The sequence below is a fragment of the Dromaius novaehollandiae genome, chromosome 12 (assembly GCF_036370855.1).
Source record: "Dromaius novaehollandiae isolate bDroNov1 chromosome 12, bDroNov1.hap1, whole genome shotgun sequence".
NCBI classification, from domain to species: Eukaryota; Metazoa; Chordata; class Aves; order Casuariiformes; family Dromaiidae; genus Dromaius; species Dromaius novaehollandiae.
Genome location: NC_088109.1, coordinates 1,164,043 through 1,183,657, shown reverse-complemented (window position 1 = coordinate 1,183,657; position 19,615 = coordinate 1,164,043). Strand labels below are relative to the sequence as shown.

The 19,615-nt window shown below is 59.7% G+C and overlaps 1 protein-coding gene and 1 long non-coding RNA gene across 2 annotated transcripts; one reads left to right on the top strand and one right to left on the bottom strand.

Annotated features, from left to right (window-relative positions):
* The first annotated feature begins 4,436 nt into the window (after positions 1–4,436).
* Positions 4,437–12,429, top strand: LOC112986997 (uncharacterized). The gene is made up of 5 exons (XR_003260162.2): positions 4,437–4,812; positions 4,899–4,984; positions 9,167–9,334; positions 9,595–9,674; positions 11,701–12,429. It is a non-coding gene; the product is annotated as an uncharacterized LOC112986997 (long non-coding RNA).
* A 97-nt stretch (positions 12,430–12,526) lies between these two features.
* Positions 12,527–17,452, bottom strand: LOC135329616 (uncharacterized). The gene is made up of 12 exons (XM_064518545.1): positions 17,374–17,452; positions 17,102–17,163; positions 16,465–16,741; positions 15,916–16,151; positions 15,439–15,728; positions 14,878–14,990; positions 14,644–14,755; positions 14,227–14,359; positions 13,757–13,894; positions 13,201–13,280; positions 12,864–12,989; positions 12,527–12,630 (listed from the first exon to the last, which is right to left on the bottom strand). The coding sequence occupies exons 1-12, from the start codon at positions 17,450–17,452 to the stop codon at positions 12,540–12,542; spliced, it is 1,737 nt and encodes a 578-aa protein (XP_064374615.1). The 3' UTR covers positions 12,527–12,539.
* Positions 17,453–19,615: the final 2,163 nt, after the last annotated feature.

Sequence of the window (19,615 nt, the reverse complement as noted above, 5' to 3'; positions counted from 1 at the left end):
TTGATAGAGAAGGGATGGAATCCGTGCTCTTCAACTGCACCATCAAGAAGAGAGCAAGACAGGGTTCAAACTGAAGAGGGCAGAGCAGGGAAGATGTCTTGCCCGCACTGTGCTCTTCTGTAACTGGGAAGCATCTTGTTTGGAGCAGCGGAAGTTGCCACCAGGAAAGAGCCGCCAGACTGCCACGGGATTCCCTCCCAGGAGTGCCAGCTTTGCTCTTAGCTACACAAGGCGGATTGGTTTCCGCTGCACAGGCACGCGCTTTCCCTGCGGGAACCTGCCTGGCTTTGCTCAAGAGCGTGAGCCTGACAGCGAGCCGAGCTCAGAGAGGCGGCCTGGCCCTGGGCGGGGGCTTTGGTTTTGCCCTTTGCAGGAGGTAAGAGAAGGGAGAAGCCTAGGCTGCGCGGCAAGAGAGGAGTCCTAACAGCGCAAGGTGTCAGGCCAAGGCAGCCCTGAGGCTAGCGAAGCGAGGCAGGAATCCAAGGTCTCAAGGCGAGGCCCAGAGGTGCTTTGGGCAGGGGCACAGTGTGGCCCAACAGTCCCCTCGCAGCCCTTGCTGGGACGGTTGAGCGAGGATTGTGCAAAAGCTGCAGGATTCTGTTCCAAAAGTCATGGCCAGTGCCTCCCCACGAGGGCACGAGAGCCCTGCCCTGCTGAGCTCATGGGTGGGGCTCAAGAGGAGCACATCTATTCCGTGAGGGCCAGAGGAATTCCTGTGGGATCCTGCATAGGGTCTTTAATGGAGGGTCTCTTCCTGTCATTGCTTGTGCAGAGAAAGCCCTTGCAAGGCAGAGGCTGGGGACTGCGGCTGTGACCAGGCACCAGCTGTCTTCACTTTGCAGTCCCAAGTGGAGTTGAGCCCCTGGGAAGGCTCCCTTGCCCTTTGCTGACAGGTCTGTTGCTGGGAGCAAGCTGGTGGGGGGAGTGGTGGGAGTGCTGGGGGGAGCTCTGGCATTCCCGTGTGGTGCCTTGGCCCCGGTGGTGCCAGGGTCTGGCTGGGGGTCTGCCCAGCCTCGGGGTCTGTTCAGCCGCCACGCTGAGGGAGCAGGCTGCGGCCCATGCCAAGGAGTGGCTGCCGTCCCCCAGGGTCTGCCTGGAGGAGAGGTACCAGTGCTTTGGACCGGGACATGGTGAGCCAAAGACTTGGAGCTCCCGGAAGAGCTTGGCAGGATTTGGGCGGCTGAGTCACACACACTGTCCCCCCAAAACCTTTCCCTCGCCTCCTCTCTGGCGTGGCAGTCCCCAAGTCACCTGCTAGGGCATGGCCGGGGTGAGAGCTGCCTGGCAGAGGGGCTGCCCCACTCTCCTGGCTCCCGCCTGACCCTTTCCGTCCCCTCTGGAGCTGCCCTGCTGCCCCTTGCACTTTCACAGCCCACCAAGGAAAGGCTCACAGCAGCTCGGAAAGGCCCTTTATTTCCACGCATAAAAGCCATCTTGGTGGTAACTGCCCGGCACACGGTCCTGCTGCTCTCTCTTCTGGAGGTGGCGCATCACCAAAGCGCTGCGGGGTTCAGGAAGAGGATGTTGTGCCACTGGAGACGTTGCTGGAAATGTCATGGTGCACCCCCACCCCCCACCCCCTTGGAGTGGGCGGGATGTGTGAGGCCAGGCCAGGCTCCAAGGCTGCTTCTGTGCTTCTCCAGGCGGGGCTGGAGAAGACCCTCTTTCCCCAGGGCCATGGCAGGAAGGGCATTGCGGAAAGGGGGGAACGCGCCTGGGTTACCAGGTATTTACCGGCGCCGCTCCTCCTCCACCATCAGCCTCCATTGGTTTCGTTCCACCCTTTCCTTCCACCTGTCCCGAAGAACTTTGTAGGAAGTCAGAAGCTGCATGTTCTGCTTTGCTTGCGCGGACGCTTGCCTGCAATAGGAGTGGCAAAGTCCCGCTCCCGCTCTCCCGGGAGCCTTCCGGCCCCCCCAGCCCCTGCAAACCCACGTCGGCAGAAAGCCGGGGCTGTCGTAGGTTGTGTCCTGGAGCTGAGGGATTTGGGGTCCTGGCACCTGCAGGGGGGGTCAGAGCCCCTCGCCTGTGCCAGGCCCTGGCTCTGAGCTTGCGCGCCCACCGCAGGCAGAGGTTGCCCAGTGGGGAGGCATCCCCCGCCAGCTGCCCTCGCTGCAGCGCCTGGCTCCTTCTGGGCCCGCTTCTGGCTGCAGCCGTCTCCCTCCTCGGAAGGGGTGGGCCAGCTTGGGCGCAGCTCCTCGGAGGCAGCCGTCCGCCTGGGCCCTGGCTGCCTGCAAGGCTCCGCCGCCCTGGACGTGGGAAAGGCCCTTTTGCAGAGGGCCGTCAAAGGCATCCCGTACCTGGGCCTGACGCCGGGCCTCTTTCTCCAGTGCGGCCTGCTGTTCCTCCCACGATGCTTGGTGCTGCCTCTGCTCCTCTTTCAAGAGGGAGACGTGGGCAGCTCTTCCAAACCTCTGCGTGGGAGGGCAGGCTGCATCCTGCGGGGCCGCGGAAAGGCAAAAGTATTAGTCTTGTCTGTCTGGGCAGGGATTCTGGGCAGGGGCGTGTTGGCGCTGGCTTTCCACCCGCTCTCCCGCCCCTTGTCTTGAGCCTCGCCACCGTCACTCTTTTGCGGGATTTTCGGCAGAAGGCAGGCTGAAAAAGCTGTTGTACAAGCAGTGCCTAACTACGCCCAAAAGTAGCACCCAAAGAGGCCACCGACGGCTCCAGTGGCTACGCGCTGAGGGCCCTTTCCGGAGGGAGTCTCATAGGCCAGGGCTTTCCTACGAGTGGGTGAGATGCCAGGATTACCCAGAGCCCCATCACGCACCTGTGCTGCACCCCTGGGAGTGGCGCCGGCACGGCCATGCTGAGGTCTGGCGGGAGGGTGCGGGAGGTATTGCACGCCAACCTGCTTCCCCGGGGAGGTGCCCGGGATGGGGGCCGTCTGGTTCACAGGGGTCCTGAGGAGACACCACAGGGCGCGTTAGCACAAGGGCAGGAGGTGTTTGCTAAGAAGGATTTGCCTTCAGCTCCCCAAAAGGGCGTGACATGACCCTGGAGGAAAACAAGGGCAACGTGAGGCTCTCCCGCAAACTGGCGCATGCTTGGCATCCAGCAAGCAGGCAGCCTTTGCTGGACAAGTGTCAGGAGGCCTTTTGAGTCCCTGGGGCCGGCGTGTCCAAAGGGGACGTCTCTCCTGCGCAGGTCCCAGTGTGCCCCTCAGCCCTTCCGCCAAGGCTCTCACCTGGCAGCAGGCTTGCTCTCCATGCCTTGCCGCCTCGCGCCTTCCCCGCACTTTGGCAGCACGGGGAGAGAAAGCTCCTTGCGGTGCGGCAGGAGCTTGCCAGGACGCCTCTCTGGAAGGAGGAAACAAGGAAGCTCTTGAGAGCAGCCGCTTGCGGAGTGCATTTTTACCTGGCTGCTGTCACCCAGCGTGGGACAGGGACCCAGCCGGGTCAGGAGGCATCTCTTCCCTGACCTTTGCTGCTCCTGACGGCCCCAAGCTCTTCTTCCAGCTCCTGCTCCTTCTCCTGTGGGCAGCCGGCGGGGGCAGCCTGGGCCTCCACGCTGCCTTGCACAGCGAGCTGAAACCTGGAAACCAAAAGACAAGCCAGCTTTGAAGGAAGGGCATTGTCTCCCCTTTGCAGCTTGCGGACACGGATCCTCCTCACTGCTGCCGGAGTCCTTCTTGCATCCCCCCTCCTCTGTGTCCGTGCACAGCTCTTTGGGAGCTGGTTTTTGGCACTCTCCCCCAAAAGACAGAAGGCGTAGCCTAAATGCCTCTCTGTGTGCAGTCCCTGCTCTCTGATGGGAAGGAGGGCAGGCTGGGCATGAGAAACGCAGTCACGGTTCCCGCTCACTCCAGGCAAAGACACGTGTGAGAAGCCCAAAGTGAACTTTAGTGAAGCGGGAACCGGTCACTGTGTGACTGCGGCTGTGACCAGGCACCAGCTGTCTTCACTTTGCAGTCCCAAGTGGAGTTGAGCCCCTGGGAAGGCTCCCTTGCCCTTTGCTGACAGGTCTGTTGCTGGGAGCAAGCTGGTGGGGGGAGTGGTGGGAGTGCTGGGGGGAGCTCTGGCATTCTGGCAGCGCTCCCCGAAAAGGGCCGCACAGCGCGGCCCTGCCCCGGCCTCCCGCACCCCAACCTGCCACCGGGCCTCGGCCGGGGCACAGCCTCCCCGGCCCCCGCGGGCAGGGCAGCGCAGGGCCGGGGACAGGGCCGGGCACAGCGCCGCCACCGGGCCGGGCGGCAGGGCCGCCGCGCCGAGGGGCCGGGAGGGCTGCCCGGGGCCGGGAGGGCTGCCAGGGACCAGGACCGGGGCCGGGCGGCCCCTCACTCACCGCGGGGCCGGCCGCGCCGCTCACTGCCGCCGCCGCGCTACGGCGAGCCGCGAGGGCCATGGCGCGCAGGCGGCGCGCGCCGCCCGCGTTGCCGGGAGACGGGCGGCGGCCGCGGCCTGGGCCCCGCCGCCTCGGGCCCCGCCGTCGCCTCGGGCCCGGCCTCGCCGCCGCCCGCGCCTCGGCACCCCGCTGCCGAGCCGCCCCCGGGGCGCCGCGCTTCTCCGAGAGTCTCGGAAGCCCTTGAGGCGCGGCCCCAGCCGGCAGGGCTCGGCGCAACCCCCGCGGGGCTCAGGGCCGCCGAGGGAACCCCTGCCGCCCCCACGCACCGGGGCCGCTCCCGGGGCCGGGACAGCAGGGTCCCGGGGGCACGGCCACGTCCCGCGCTGGCCTCCGTGAGGCCTCAGCGCCGCAGGCCACAGCTTCAGGGGAGCTCTCTGCAGAAATGCTTGAGTAACGGGGAGCCACGGCCCTGGCGCCTGCGGGAGCCTTTGGGCAGGCGCATGGGAGAGGAGAGGCAGAGACCCCGGGGTGCGGAGCGGGGCTCACAGCGCCGGGGCGGGGTGGGCAGGCTGGAGGAGCAACCCCAAGCAGTGAACGAGTCCTTCCTTTCACAGCGATCTGGAAAGCAAGTAGTGCAGGGGCACGAAGTCTTCCTTCTGTGGGAGTCCCCCCGCAACCGTGCAGAGACCAGGAAGAGGAGGTAGGTTGGCTGCAGGGACCTTGCTGAGGACTTTTAAAGACAAAGAGCCTGGTTTGATGCCTAAAGGAGGATGGCCCCATCCTGTCCCGTCCTGTCCAGTATGCTGTAATGTAATCTATGTCCAGATGCTGTAATGTCCTACAAGGTCCAGCTGCCTGGTCTGCCCAGGGTGGGCAGAGGGGCTGGGAGGAGACAATGGGGCTGCATGGCAGTGCTGAGCATGGCGATAGCAGCGTAGCTGGCCTCGTACCTAGGTGCTGATGGGGCTGTACACTCCTCGGAGGCCCTCCAGTGCTCGTTTTGTCCCAGAGGGAGCTTTCCAGACTGTCCTTACACTCACTGTACCGACCACAGAAAGGGAAGAAGCAGGGCCCCTGGAAAGGCCCTTCAATCCTGCCATTTCTGAAGTAACTCTGGGCACAGAGGCACTGCTTTCTGCTCCTGGGGCAATGCTGCTATCAAATGGACACGGGGCCGCTTTAAGCTCGGCTCCTTCGTTTGCTTACTGCCTTGAGCAAGCCCAGGAGTGTTCCTGCAGGGAAAGTGCGTGCCTGCGCTGCAGAAACAGACCTGCCTTCTGCAGCTGAAGCAAAACTGGCGCTCCTATGGGCAAGCCCCCCGCGGCCTGGCAACTCTTTCCTGATGGCAACTTCCTTGGCTCAAAATGAGATCATTCCCAGCTATGGAAGATCACAGCATGGGGAAGACATTGTCCAAATCCTGCCCTGAAACATGCCATTTCATACTCAGTTTAAACCCTCTCTCCTTACAGTCTTGATGGCAAAATTGAAGAATATGTGCTCCATCCCTTCTAATTGATGTCATTATGATGGTTATGTTGTTATTAACACAAAAACATTTGCTGTGCAAATAGAGGGGCTGGTCTGGTTCTTGGCCATCTCTGTGATGGAGGAAGCTGTAGAGGACGGGGATCGAGCCTGGCACAACCCTCTGGGTTCAGGACAATTCTTTGGGCTCTGACTCCTGGCTCTCCCGAATACAAAGGAGAATCGCGTAGTTACTAGTGGTGCATGGTGCTGCTACTCCAGTAGCAGGCAGCTGTCCTTCCTCTTCCTCACTGGGCCCTGGAAGTGGCATATGCCTGGCTTTTGAACCAGCTGTGGAGGAGCAGGCTTGGAGGGCTGGGGACCCCAGGAAAGGGCTGCTGGCTGCCCCAGAGGTGGGGAGCAGGGGACTGCGTCCTGTTGCGGGCTTGTCTGAGCCCGTGAATCCCGCAGCAAGCATGCGTGATAGAAGGCAGGTCCAAGGTCTTCAGCTGCTGGGAGGCCTGGGGCCTCTTGCTGAGGCTGGGGCAGGGGAAGACGGCATCCTTTTCTGCAGGAGGAGTGCGCGGGTGGAGGATGTGTGTCGCCAAGTAAAGGAGGTGCAGGAGGAAGTCAGCAGAGCACAGCCTCAGAGATGACAGAGAGAGATGGACTGGATCTTCCCCAAGACCCTGCAGCTTCAGGAACCTAACCCCCCAACCGTCCCAAATGAAGGGCAGGCAGCTGGTGCATTTTGGAGTGGGAAATGGAGACTCCCATGATGGCAAAGGCTGGAAGGTGGTGACTTCCGGCAACAAGAGGATGGCTCCTGCTCTCCCTGCAGGAACGGAGGGCAACAAGAAGGGATAGCAGCAGCAAAAAGGAAGACTTGGGGATATGTGGGCCCATTGCTGAATGGGGCAAGGGATCTGAAGAGAAGGGGCACAGAAGAAGCCGAGGTACTCAAGGCCTTCTTCCCTCAGGTCTTTACTGATCAGACAGGTCTTCAGAAATCCCAGGGCACTGGTACCAGTGGGAAAGTCTGGAGCAAAGACGCCTTACCCTTGGTGGAGGAGGATCAGGTTTGGGAACAATTAAACCAACTGGACATACGCAAGTCCATGGGACCTGACAGGATGCACCCACGAGTGCTGAGGGAGCTGGCCGATGTCATTGTGAGGCCACTCTCGATTATGTTTGAAAGGTTGTGGCGACTGAAGGAGGTTCCTGAGGCCTGGAAGAAAGCAAATGTCCCTCCTGTCTTCAAGAAGGGCAAGAAGAAGGATCTGGGGAACTACAGGCCAGACTCACCTCATTCCCTGGGAAGGTCATGGAGCAGCTTATCCTGGAAGCCATTTCCAAATATTTTAAGAACAAGAGGTGATCAGGAGTAGTCAGCATGGCTTCACACAGGGGAAATTATGCCTGACAACCCCGATAGCCTTCTATGATGAGGTGGCTGGCTTGGTGGATGAGGGGAGAGCAGTGGATGTTGTTCATCTTGACCTTAGTAAGACTTCTGACACTGTCTCCTGTGCCATCCTCATAGACAAGCTCACAAAGTAAGGGCTAGATGAGTGGGCAGTGAGGTAAAAAGCTGGCTGACCTGCCGGTCTCAGAGGGTTGTGATCAGCGGTACAGTCGCTGAAGGTGTGCCCCAGGGTCGGTACTGTGGCCAATAGTGTTTAACCTCTTGATTAATGACTTGGACGATGAGGCAGAGGGCACCCTTGGCAAGTTTGGAGATGATACACAAGTGGGAGGAGTGGCTGATACACAGGATGGTTGTGCTACCCTTCAGAGAGACCGCAGTCCTGGAGCAAAGGGAGCAGGGCAGGCGCAGGGATGGGGGCCAGCTCCAGCCAGGAGCCCAGCTGGCCGTGCAGATCCGTGGCGGTGAGGCAGAGCTGAGGTCTGGCTGGGAGGTCAGCCTGCGTGTCAGGGACCAGGTCTGGATAATCGGGGCCCATGGTAAGGCACAGACATGGCTGCAAGCCAGCCGGAGCTGGAGCTCATGGACTGGAACAGCATGAATTACAGCATGAATTACAGAATAAGCATGGCCTGTCTTCCTTCCAAGGGGCATCTAGGTGCTGTGAGGAAGAAAGCTCTGCTCAAGACCCTCCAGAAACAGTTCACAGCAGAAGAGAGTGACCCTCCAGAAACTACAGAGGAAGGGAAAAGCCCTGCAGAAGGAGAAACAATTTCAGACATGCCAGTGTCACGTGAAATACAAGTGAGTGGTGTGGATCAGTGTCCTCTGGATCAGCTACAGTAAGGGCAGCTCCTGAATTAGTCTGGCTTTTTTTCAGAACAGATTTATGTGCTCCTGTGAATCAATGGAGACTTAATAGCCTATGTGCCTGGTGATACTCTGGGAGAAAACCACAGCTCCTGTGAGCCATAGCCACTCTTTCCTGCCTTGAAATCCCTGATCCTGGAAAAGTGGATCTGCATGGGAAGAACATCAGCAGAAGTTGAGGAAAGACACAAAGTCTGCCTTGCTGAGCTGAACTGGAGAGTCAGGGCTTCCGTTAGAGTCTGAGGTGTCTTTTCTTTTGTGTCTTTGTCATTAGCCAGAGGGTTTTAGTGACCTGCAGGTTGCAGGCAGAACCTCTGTGTTATGGTAGAAAAACTGTCTCAGACATTTTTTCCTTCTCCAATCCATACTTTGTTTCTGAGTGAGCAGAAGAGCAAGACTTGATGCAGACTTTCTCAGATGTAACATTACTGCGTGGGTTGTTTGAAAAACGTGGAGTATTAGCAGGCTAGAAACTTTTATGAGGAGTAGATACTTAACCTCATTGTGTCACTTTGCAGAAAGAAGGGGATTGCTGCGTGTGTGTGTTTGTGTGTGTTAAAAGCAGTGCTCCGATCCAGAAGGCACCATAATGTCCAGCTTTGCTCTTGGAAAGCGAGCCTGCCTTTCTGTTGTCTGATGTTCAGCTTGTCTGCAGCTTGGACTTTTTAGCAGATAGCCATACCCTGTTCTGTGGATAGCTTGGACCTTAACTGTCCTGTGACATGAGCCTTTCCTTGTAGAGCCAGCTTCCGTTCCAACCACGATAAACTTGCATCTGCTTGTCCCCTGAGGTCTGTGTTTATGTGCTCCTTGCACACACTTTTGGGGAAAAGGCCAGACAAGATGATTCTGGTGTGACCGACAAAGGAGAGGTCAGGTCCCTCAGGTCGTATGCATTGCTTCCAGACAGTGGGGCACCTCAGGCAGTTTCAGGCAGTGAGTTTCTCTGGTTTTCCCAGAAGGTGCAAGTGGGTGGGATGGTCTAAAGTTCCTTCCCCAGGGTGTTACTGTGAGGATTTCTGGATTGCTTTGCATGGCTCTGGAGGAAACAAACGCCAGGAAATGCCCTCATTTTTCTCTAGAAAACAATTTCATCCCTTTCCCCACTCTTTCTAGGCATCTGAGTCACTTAGGGGCATGAAAGCACCATGGACAAGAGAGCAGGAAACCCAGGAAGAGCTGTAGCCTCAAAATCTCCAGTAAATCTCAGACCCGCCAACCTTGTGCTCTGCGACTGCAGATATCAGTGAACTGAAACATCCGAATGACTTTCTCCTAAACAAGGTAAAATGTGCTTCTGTGAACACCATTCAGGTCAGGTCTGAGTCTTAGGGTGGAATTTTGCAGATGACTTCCCTAGGCAGAAATTCTTTGTCTGGTTTAAGGGCAAGGGGAATTGATTTGGTAACTTGACCACATGAGGCTCTTCCATTAAGGCTCTTCCTCTCCCTTCCTCCACCTATTTGCAAGCATGACTTCCCCGCTGGTGAACAGATGTGATATCCAGGTGATCCATACAAGCATATTTCTTTTCCTCTTTGCAGATGATTACACAGCAAAGTTGGCTTGCCCCAAGAAATGCATGTCCACAATTCAGAGCAGGAGCACAGCCAGTGCAAGCAAGGTAAGGAGCCTTCCCCTTGTACAGCTGGGATCCTGTACTGCGATATCACCAGTGATAAACGCGAAACAAAAAGAAGTCCCTTTTGCTGAGGAAATGAAGAAGGGGTGTTGGGGCAGTGACTCAACATTGCGTGAGCAGTTGTGTCCTCTACGCTGTCCGCATATGGTCTGGCGCATATGGTCTGGCGCAGATTGGTTGGGAACCCTTCCTCCTCCCGTGTTGTTGCAGCTCAGGGAGTTTGTCTTGGGATGGAAAGCTTATAGCAAGCTTGAAGAAAGCATTCAGCTTCTGCTTCTGAGGGTAAAATAGTTGTGTCCAGTGTGTTAGTCTTTTGGCTTGACTTGGGAGATGGAGAGGGTGATGCTCCCTTAATCATCTTAGCAGCCCTTCTTTGGACTTGCTCTAGTAGCTCCATATGTCTTTTACACTGGGCAGCCCAGAACTGGATGCACGCTCCAGGTGTGGCCTCACCAGGGCTGAGTAGAGGGCGAGAATCACCTCCCTTGACTTGCTGGCAATGCTCTTCCTAATGCACCCCAGCATATCATTGGCCTTCTTGTCCACAAGGCCACGTTATTGGCTCATGGTCAACTTGCTGTCCAGCAGGTCTCCCGTGTCCTTCTCTGCAGAGCTGCTTTCCAGTAGGTGGGCCTCCGGCCTGTCCTGGTGCATGGGATTATTTCTCCTTAGGTGCAGCATTCTGCACTTCCCTTTATTGAACTTGTGAGGTTCCCCTGTGCCCATCTCTCCAGCCTGTCCAGGTCCCTCTGAATGGCAGCACAGCCCTCTGGTGTATCAGCCACTCCTCCCAGTTTTGTGTCATCAGCAAACTTGCTGAGGGTGCACTCTGTCCCCTCATCGGGGTCACTGATGAAGAAGTTGAATAATATTGGACCCAGTATTGACACCTGGGGTGGAGTGCTAGCTACAGACCTCCAGCAAGACTTCATGCCACTGATCACACCCCTCTGAGCTCTGCCATTCAGCCAGTTTTCAGTTCGCTGCCTACTCACCTAGCCCACCTCACTGTCCACTCACCTAGCCCACACTTGCTCTGCGTGCCTATGAGGATGTTGCAGGAGACAGTGTCAAAAGCCTTGCTGAAGTCAAGGTAGACAACATCCACTGCTCTCCCCTCATCTACCCAGCCAGTCATTCCAGCATAGGGAGCTCTCAGACAAGTTCTCTTGGGCTCCTACGCTGGCCCTGCTATGCCTATTCCAGCCCCACAACAACTGCCTCTCTGCGCTTCCGCGCTCCTCACAAACTTGTGCATGTGAAGGGACCGGTAGGAGCCTGAGAGAACTTGTCCGTGAGCACTTGTTGCTGTGGGGGCCTGTTAATCAGGGTGGCCCTTCCTGTTGGAATCTGTTGTAGGCATGGTGTCAGTTTGTGAAGAAGGAGGAAGCGTACTGGGGCAATAGTTTGGTGGTTGGAATAGGAATGGCAAGGCAACGGTAGGGGCCCAAGAGAACGTGTCTGCAAGCACTTCTTTGTGGTTGAGCCATTTTTTCAGTGTCACATTTAGAGTGGAAATCAGTCAGTAGACATGGTGTCAGTGTGGGAGGAGGAAGGAAGAGCAGAGGGGAATTCTTGTGGGGCTGGGACAGGCATATGCCAAGGCAATGGTAGGGGCCCAGATGTACTAGTCTGTGAGCATTTCTTGGTGGTAGAGCTGACTCACGCACTCTGGCCCTGCCATACTGACTGTAGGCCCACCAGAATGGTCGCTCTGCCTTCCCCCTGAAGCGACATACTCACACCATGTCTACTGCCAGCATTGCACAAAGGAGAGAAGACCTTTGAAACAGCTCCCCCGCCACGCCTGTGCTTCCCCCTCTTCCCAACCTGACACCATGCCTGCTGGCCCATCCCCGCGAGAAAAGGGTTTTGGGCCAAAGTACTTGCTTGCCACGACGATGAAAAGGCATTCGCAGCCCAGGCCTCTTGAGCACCTCTACTGGTGCTGCAATGCCTGGAGCTGCCCCAGCACACCTGCACCTCTGCACTGCCTCTCTTTTCCCAGGTTGACACCATGCTGACAGGATGACTTCCAGAAGCAATGCAATCCTGGCCAAACTTCTCCCTTGCTGCCAGCACCAAGAAGTGCTCATACCAAGTTCTCTTGGGCCCTACACTAGCCCAGCCATGCCGAGTTCAGTCCCCAAACCACTGTGCCTCTGCGCTTCCACACTTATCCCACCTTGACGCCGTCCCTGCTGGACGACTCACAACAGAAATGCCGTCCTGGACGCTCTACTGCCTTGCCATGCCCACCAGCAAGTGCTCCCAGCCAAGGACTCTTTGGCCCTACACTGGCCTGCGCATGTGTGGCCACCCTCGCAATTACTGACCCTCTGCCCTTCCCCTCAAGCCACTCCACTCCTTGGCGAGGAAGCTGACGGAGTGCTGGGAGCTCTGGCATTCCTGTGTGGTGCCTCGGCCCCAGCGGTGCCAGAGTCTGGCTGGGGGTCTGCCCAGCCGTAATGCTGAGGGAGCAGGCTGCGGCCCATGCCAAGGAGTGGCTGCCGTCCCCCAGGGCCTGCCTGGAGGAGAGGTGCCAGTGCTTTGGACTGGGATGTGGTGAGCCAAAGACTTAGAGCCCGCAGAAGAGCTTGGCAGGATTCGGGCGGCTGAGTCACACACACACTGTCCCCCCAAAACCTTTCCCTCGCCTCCTCTCTGGCGTGGCAGTCCCCAAGTCACCTGCTAGGGCATGGCCGGGGTGAGAGCTGCCCGGTAGAGGGGCTGCCCCACTCTCCTGGCTCCCGCCTGACCCTTTCCGTCCCCTCTGGAGCTGCCCTGCTGCCCCTTGCACTTTCACAGCCCACCAAGGAAAGGCTCACAGCAGCTCGGAAAGGCCCTTTATTTCCACGCATAAAAGCCATCTTGGTGGTAACTGCCCGGCACACGGTCCTGCTGCTCTCTCTTCTGGAGGTGGCGCATCACCAAAGCGCTGCGGGGTTCAGGAAGAGGATGTTGTGCCACTGGAGACGTTGCTGGAAATGTCATGGTGCACCCCCACCCCCCACCCCCTTGGAGTGGGCGGGATGTGTGAGGCCAGGCCAGGCTCCAAGGCTGCTTCTGTGCTTCTCCAGGCGGGGCTGGAGAAGACCCTCTTTCCCCAGGGCCATGGCAGGAAGGGCATTGCGGAAAGGGGGGAACGCGCCTGGGTTGCCAGGTATTTACCGGCGCCGCTCCTCCTCCACCATCAGCCTCCGTTGGTTTCGTTCCACCCTTTCCTTCCACCTGTCCCGAAGAACTTTGTAGGAAGTCAGAAGCTGCATGTTCTGCTTTGCTTGTGCGGACGCTTGCCTGCAATAGGAGTGGCAAAGTCCCGCTCCCGCTCTCCCGGGAGCCTTCCGGCCCCCCCAGCCCCTGCAAACCCACGTCGGCAGAAAGCCGGGGCTGTCGTAGGTTGTGTCCTGGAGCTGAGGGATTTGGGGTCCTGGCACCTGCAGGGGGGTCAGAGCCCCTCGCCTGCGCCAGGCCCTGGCTCTGAGCTTGCGCGCCCACGCACGCTTACCGTTGGGGGGGCCTCCCCGGCATGTCAGTGTCTGGGCGACGACGCTGCTCGAGGGCGTATTGCAGCTCCACTAGTGTGATCTGTTTTGCAAGGAGAAGAAGAAGAAATGGTTTCAGCATGGAGGGGTGAATGGGCGAGACAGCACTGGGCTGCAGGGGAGGCACCTAGTCCTTGTAGAGCCAGACTCAGGCTACACAAGGAGCTGATACAATGGGCTACCAGAGCGGAGCCCCTGCGGCTCTGCCGCCGGCACGTCTGGGGCCAAGGGGCTCAAGGCAGCTGCCCCCGAGAGCTGGTTTCTGGCTCGAAGGCAGGCACCGCAGGCAGAGGTTGCCCAGTGGGGAGGCATCCCCCGCCAGCTGCCCTCGCTGCAGCGCCTGGCTCCTTCTGGGCCCGCTTCTGGCTGCAGCCGTCTCCCTCCTCGGAAGGGGTGGGCCAGCTTGGGCGCAGCTCCTCGGAGGCAGCCGTCCGCCTGGGCCCTGGCTGCCTGCAAGGCTCCGCCGCCCTGGACGTGGGAAAGGCCCTTTTGCAGAGGGCCGTCAAAGGCATCCCGTACCTGGGCCTGACGCCGGGCCTCTTTCTCCAGTGCGGCCTGCTGTTCCTCCCACGATGCTTGGTGCTGCCTCTGCTCCTCTTTCAAGAGGGAGACGTGGGCAGCTCTTCCAAACCTCTGCGTGGGAGGGCAGGCTGCATCCTGCGGGGCCGCGGAAAGGCAAGAGTATTAGTCTTGTCTGTCTGGGCAGGGATTCTGGGCAGGGGCGTGTTGGCGCTGGCTTTCCACCCGCTCTCCCGCCCCTTGTCTTGAGCCTCGCCACCGTCACTCTTTTGCGGGATTTTCGGCAGAAGGCAGGCTGAAAAAGCTGTTGTACAAGCAGTGCCTAACTACGCCCAAAAGTAGCACCCAAAGAGGCCACCGACGGCTCCAGTGGCTACGTGCTGAGGGCCCTTTCTGGAGGGAGTCTCATAGGCCGGGGCTTTCCTACGAGTGGGTGAGATGCCAGGATTACCCAGAGCCCCATCACGCACCTGTGCTGCACCCCTGGGAGTGGCGCCGGCACGGCCACGCCGAGGTCCGGCGGGAGGGTGCGGGAGGTATTGCACGCCAACCTGCTTCCCCGGGGAGGTGCCCGGGATGGGGGCCGTCTGGTTCACAAGGGTCCTGAGGAGACACCACAGGGCGCGTTAGCACAAGGGCAGGAGGTGTTTGCTAAGAAGGATTTGCCTTCAGCTCCCCAAAAGGGCGTGACATGACCCTGGAGGAAAACAAGGGCAACGTGAGGCTCTCCCGCAAACTGGCGCATGCTTGGCATCCAGCAAGCAGGCAGCCTTTGCTGGACAAGTGTCAGGAGGCCTTTTGAGTCCCTGGGGCTGGCGTGTCCAAAGGGGACGTCTCCCCTGCGCAGGTCCCAGTGTGCCCCTCAGCCCTTCCGCCAAGGCTCTCACCTGGCAGCAGGCTTGCTCTCCATGCCTTGCTGCCTCGCGCCTTCCCCCCACTTTGGCAGCACGGGGAGAGAAAGCTCCTCGCGGTGCGGCAGGAGCTTGCCAGGACGCCTCTCTGGAAGGAGGAAACAAGGAAGCTCTTGAGAGCAGCCGCTTGCGGAGTGCATTTTTACCTGGCTGCTGTCACCCAGCGTGGGACAGGGACCCAGCCGGGTCAGGAGGCATCTCTTCCCTGACCTTTGCTGCTCCTGACGGCCCCAAGCTCTTCTTCCAGCTCCTGCTCCTTCCCCTGTGGGCAGCCGGTGGGGGCAGCCTGGGCCTCCACGCTGCCTTGCACAGCAAGCTGAAACCTGGAAACCAAAAGACAAGCCAGCTTTGAAGGAAGGGCATTGTCTCCCCTTTGCAGCTTGCGGACACGGATCCTCCTCACTGCTGCCGGAGTCCTTCTTGCATCCCCCCTCCTCTGTGTCCGTGCACAGCTCTTTGGGAGCTGGTTTTTGGCACTCTCCCCCAAAAGACAGAAGGCGTAGCCTAAATGCCTCTCTGTGTGCAGTCCCTGCTCTCTGATGGGAAGGAGGGCAGGCTGGGCATGAGAAACGCAGTCACGGTTCCCGCTCACTCCAGGCAAAGACACGTGTGAGAAGCCCAAAGTGAGCTTTAGTGAAGCGGGAACCAGTCTCTGTGTGAGTTATTCCCAACTCCATGCTGAGTGTCAAGCCCTGGCGGTGCACGGTGCCGAGCAGCAGCCGGGAAGCCGCCTGCTCGGTTAGCCAAGGGCTGCAAAGGAAAGGCACTCACCTCGGGAACACATGCAGAGGGCTAGGCCGGGTCCCCAGGGCAGCAGGTGTGCCGGAGATGGAGAGATCTATCGTAGGCAGTCTCTGCAATGTAACACAGACCCATTGGGAGGCTTCCAAGGCAGCTCTCGCCTTGCTGCTGAAGGCAGCAGAGCATTCTCCTGCCACAAGAGGAGGCCGCCTCTCCAAAGCCTCCTCTAAGCTCTCTGCCGAGAACATTAGCCCCTCATGCCGGTGCGGAGAAGCTGCACAGCAAAGAACAGAGCTCGGCTGATAACACTGCCAGGCTTTCTGTAGGGGCAAGGGGCAAGAAACTCAGGAGGCGCTCGCTCTCTTTGCTCCTGGAGAAGGCTGTGGGGGCAAGCACTGGGGAAGGCGTTTCAGTAGGCTGCCACGTCCCGGCTGGCCAACACACATCAGGTCGCTCGTCCTTCCATAGGATTCCCAAAGAAATCGCAGGGAAAGCGGAGCAACTTACACTGCAGGGGTCCGCCAGCCACCGGGTGCAGCGGGCATAAAAGCTCATGTGCACTTTGTCTTCCTGGCAAGTCAGAACGCCGACGTCCCTGAAGGCAAAGGCGACCTTCTCTTTGTTGCGCACGTGCGCAGAGAACAAGCGGATGGTCTCTTGCACGCAGTCTTCCACCACGCGCCTCGAGAAGGAGGTGGCCAGGGACAGCTGCCGGTACTTCAGCGGCTTGATCTTCACGTTGTCTACACGGGAGAGGAACAACACCACTGCCACAGCAGGCCAACTTTCCATTGTTGGGCCATCAAGAGAGGCGAGTGGCACGGAGGCAGTTGTTAGGGCAGTTCAAAAAGAGAGAGAGAGCCTGACTGTGTGCAAGCACTATTCTGTAGTACAAACGCCTAGAGAAAAGGTCCTTCTCGGAAAGAGCTCTCTGCGGGGCGATGGAGCTGGACATCGCTACTTCTGCCTGCCCCTCCCAAAGAGCAGGGAGCAGCCACCCCCTGCCCCACAGGTGATGTGGCAAGGGGAAGCAGAGGGTGGCCGCTGCCAACTCACCAGGCAGAGTCACTTTGGGACGCTGGAGCCTCTGCAGCCAGACCATGTCCATTTCCAGCTGGAACACAGGCCTTCGAACTGTCACCACGTTGTCTTTGCCAGGGCGCAGTGGCTCCCGGACCGTGCAGAAGGTGCCGAGCCCCGCTAGCAGCACACCCTGCACACAGCAAAGACACAAAGGCCCACCAGGAAGGCTTTTGGCGAGGGAAAAAGTGCTGTTTGTCGGAGCGTGGGAACGCTGCTCTGTGCCCTCTCTGCTGCTGACGTGCAAGGGGCACTTGGGGAAGGCTTTAGAGAAGAGCCACGTTCTCCGCATTGTCCCTCACCCTCCTTGAGAGGTTCACTAACGTCCCTCAGCTAGAGAAGATCCCCGGGGTTTCCAGCAGCCCTGGCACAGAGCCCTGTCTCTCTGCGCGGTCTTTAGTGGGGGGCCGCAGGGGAGCGGGGAGCCCTGGGACGTGCCAGATGCTGTCTCACACTAGAGCTGCACGGGGTTTCTCTCCCGGCTGGCCAAAAAGCTGCTGTGCAGCAGGCGGGCCAGGTGTGGTGTGCAGCTGTGGGGCTGGGGGAAGGAAGGCTTGCTCCCGGGCACCCAGGGCTCCCTGGACAGCCAAAACCCTCCAGGACACCAGCCCACCTTGTCCTGCATCAGCTCTTCCAGGATGTAATTGGACACGGCGTCCCAAATAGCAATAATCTCTGGAAAGCAAGGGAAACACATGTCAGGCCCAGCCCTCTGGGACAGGGCACCCCTTTCCTCCCAGCCCAGCCCAGCCCAGCCCAGCCCAGCCCAGGCTCTCGTGGCAGCCCCCAGCCGCCTGCAGCCACCCTCACAGCCCCAGCTCCACAGCTCTTTGGACAGCTAAGAGTCTCTGCGGCCCCTGGGGAAGCAGCTCCCCAAGCCCTTACCTTCGGTGGAGAGCTGCAGCAGCGTTGGGAACAAGGAGCTCTGCTCCAGGCTGATGGTCTCGGTCCAGCAGCCCTCCATCCCGCTTGCCCCTTGCCCTTAGCTCGCCTCGGCAGCCAGGGGAAAAGGACGTTCTCGTCGTCTCCTCGCCCCAGGCTCCTGTCCAACGGGCCCCTGCTCCTCTGCCTGACGGCGAGGGGCCCCCAGCGTGGCCCTGCTGCCTGCTGCCCGCTCTGCTTGCTGCGGAGCAGCTCCAAAGAACAGCGGTGAGCAGCACCCAGCCAGCGCCTGGGCCTCGCAGGGAAGTGCGGACACCGCCAGGGACCAGGGAGACCTCTGTGATGCGGCGCGTCCCACTGTGAGCTCAGCCTCACTGTGTCATCTCTGGGGGCTCATTAGGTCACGGGCACAGAGGTGCCCCAGCCAGGGGCCCCGCTGACCCAGACCCCGCCTCGTGGGCTGACTGCACGGCCCTGCCTCGGCCTGACCCTGTCACCACGGAGGTGCCTGGCTGGCCTGGGCTCAGGGCTGCCCCCCTCCCAATCCCGACCTGCCCTTCGCCCTCACCGGGGGCAGGTGGGACGCGCCCTGGAGGACCAGGCCCCTGCCCTGACGGCCCTGGCGTCTCCCCTGGCTCCCCGGCCCCCAGGCAGCCCCTGGCTCACGCTGAGCCCTGACACACGCAGCGTTGTTCATGGCTGGGGCCGTGCGGCACACACGTCTTGCCCGCAGGATAACCTCAGGCGGTTCATCCGAACAGAGGAGGCTGTAGGCAGCACCCATTTGGCACCTGGCCCCGATGCCCCCAGTGTGTCCTTGTCCTTTTCTTGCCGTGAAGCAGCGTGTTTTCGTGTAAATGGCCTTCTGCTCTACAGCAGAAATGAGGAACAGAGTTTCTCCGATTTCCTTCGACCTAGAGACTGCAATGGCAGTGCAAGTCAGCACAGAGGCGTTCAGCACAGCGTGCCGCGCCCTGACTAGACGTCAAGCCCATGCGGACCAGCGCAAGCTTCCCAGCATCCAAATGCCTCAACCAGCACCAAGAGATGGCAGACAAGTTCTGTTGGGCCCCTACGGGGGCCTTGGCATACCTATGCTGGCCCAGCAACAGCTGCCCCTCGGGGCTCCCTCCCTTTTCTCAAACTGACCCCGTGCCTGCTGACGCATCCCCACCAGAAAAAGGGGGCTGCTGCTCAGCTGGTGGCTGTGCGCTCCACTTCTGCAGGGAGAGGAAGCACAGAGGTGGAGTTCTTGTGGGGCTCAAGCAGCCGTGCCACGGCCAGCGCAGGGAGCCCGGTGTGCTTGGCTGCACACATGCTGGGGCCTGTGTGACACAAGACACGCTCTGCCTGTTGTGCTTGGGCTCTTGTCATCGCTTCCCCTGCGCTTCTGCTCCCCTCAGCCGCCAGGGGAAGGCCTCACCTCTTTGCTAAGACAGCTTCATGGCTCTGCGCCCTCAGCGGGCCATCTCAGGCCTCCAGAAACTTCCGTCCTTCCCTGGTCTCCACCCTTGGTTACTTCCCGCCATTGCCCCGCCGCCCCCGGGAGCTTGGTGGACTGCGGGAAGCATGAGGAGCTTCCTCTTGCCTCTGCTGCTGTGTACAGTCGCAGGGGAGCAGGAGGGATTGTGGCAGAGGAGATTTTCTTCCTGGAGGAGTGCTGCTAAGCATGAGACTGTCAAGGAGGGCACGATGAAACACAGGGTGTTTTAGGTCTTGGTTTTGAGCCTAATACAGAAAAAGGCCAGGGTTTCAGCCGTGTTCCTCCAGCGTATGCCCCGATAAATGTCTGCCTCCTCTGGGCAGCTGACCCTGTCCAAAACGGAGAAGGAACCCAGCCGCGGAGGCACAGCATCTTGTGGGTAGCCTGTTGCTGGCTGTTGCTGTGATTTGTGTCCTAGGACTAAGGGGGACGGGGGAGGGAGGGGTGTGGGGGAGGGAGATGCAGGTGTTGCCTTCACCTCTCCTTTCAGCCCTCAGCAACAGGAAGAGCCCACCTGAGCGCAGTCTCTGCGTCTCCTCTTGCAGCAGGAGAAGCCTGGTCTCCTTGCCCTGATGGGCATCTCTGCCCCTCTGTGGCATCGCCAGCTGGTTCCTGAGGCTGTGCCCGCAGGGGCGCCTGGCCAGAGGAGGGAGGAGGAGGCCGGGGGCGGGGGTGGGAACAACCCCCAGGAGCCGCCAAGCGGAAGGGGCCCGTTTTGGCTTGGGAGGGCAGGGGAAGGGACCTGCGTTATGGTCTGGCACG

Excerpts from the sequence above, each read along its gene's own strand:
- LOC135329616 (XM_064518545.1), bottom strand. The coding sequence starts at position 17,452 with ATGGAGGGCTGCTGGACCGAGACCATCAGCCTGGAGCAGAGCTCCTTG. Across the intron at positions 16,742-17,101 it reads AAGAGCTGATGCAGGACAAG|TGCCCCTTGCACGTCAGCAG; the intron begins GTGGGCTGGTGT and ends GCCTTCCCCAAG. Across the intron at positions 14,360-14,643 it reads GAGAGCAAGCCTGCTGCCAG|GACCCTTGTGAACCAGACGG; the intron begins GTGAGAGCCTTG and ends GTGTCTCCTCAG.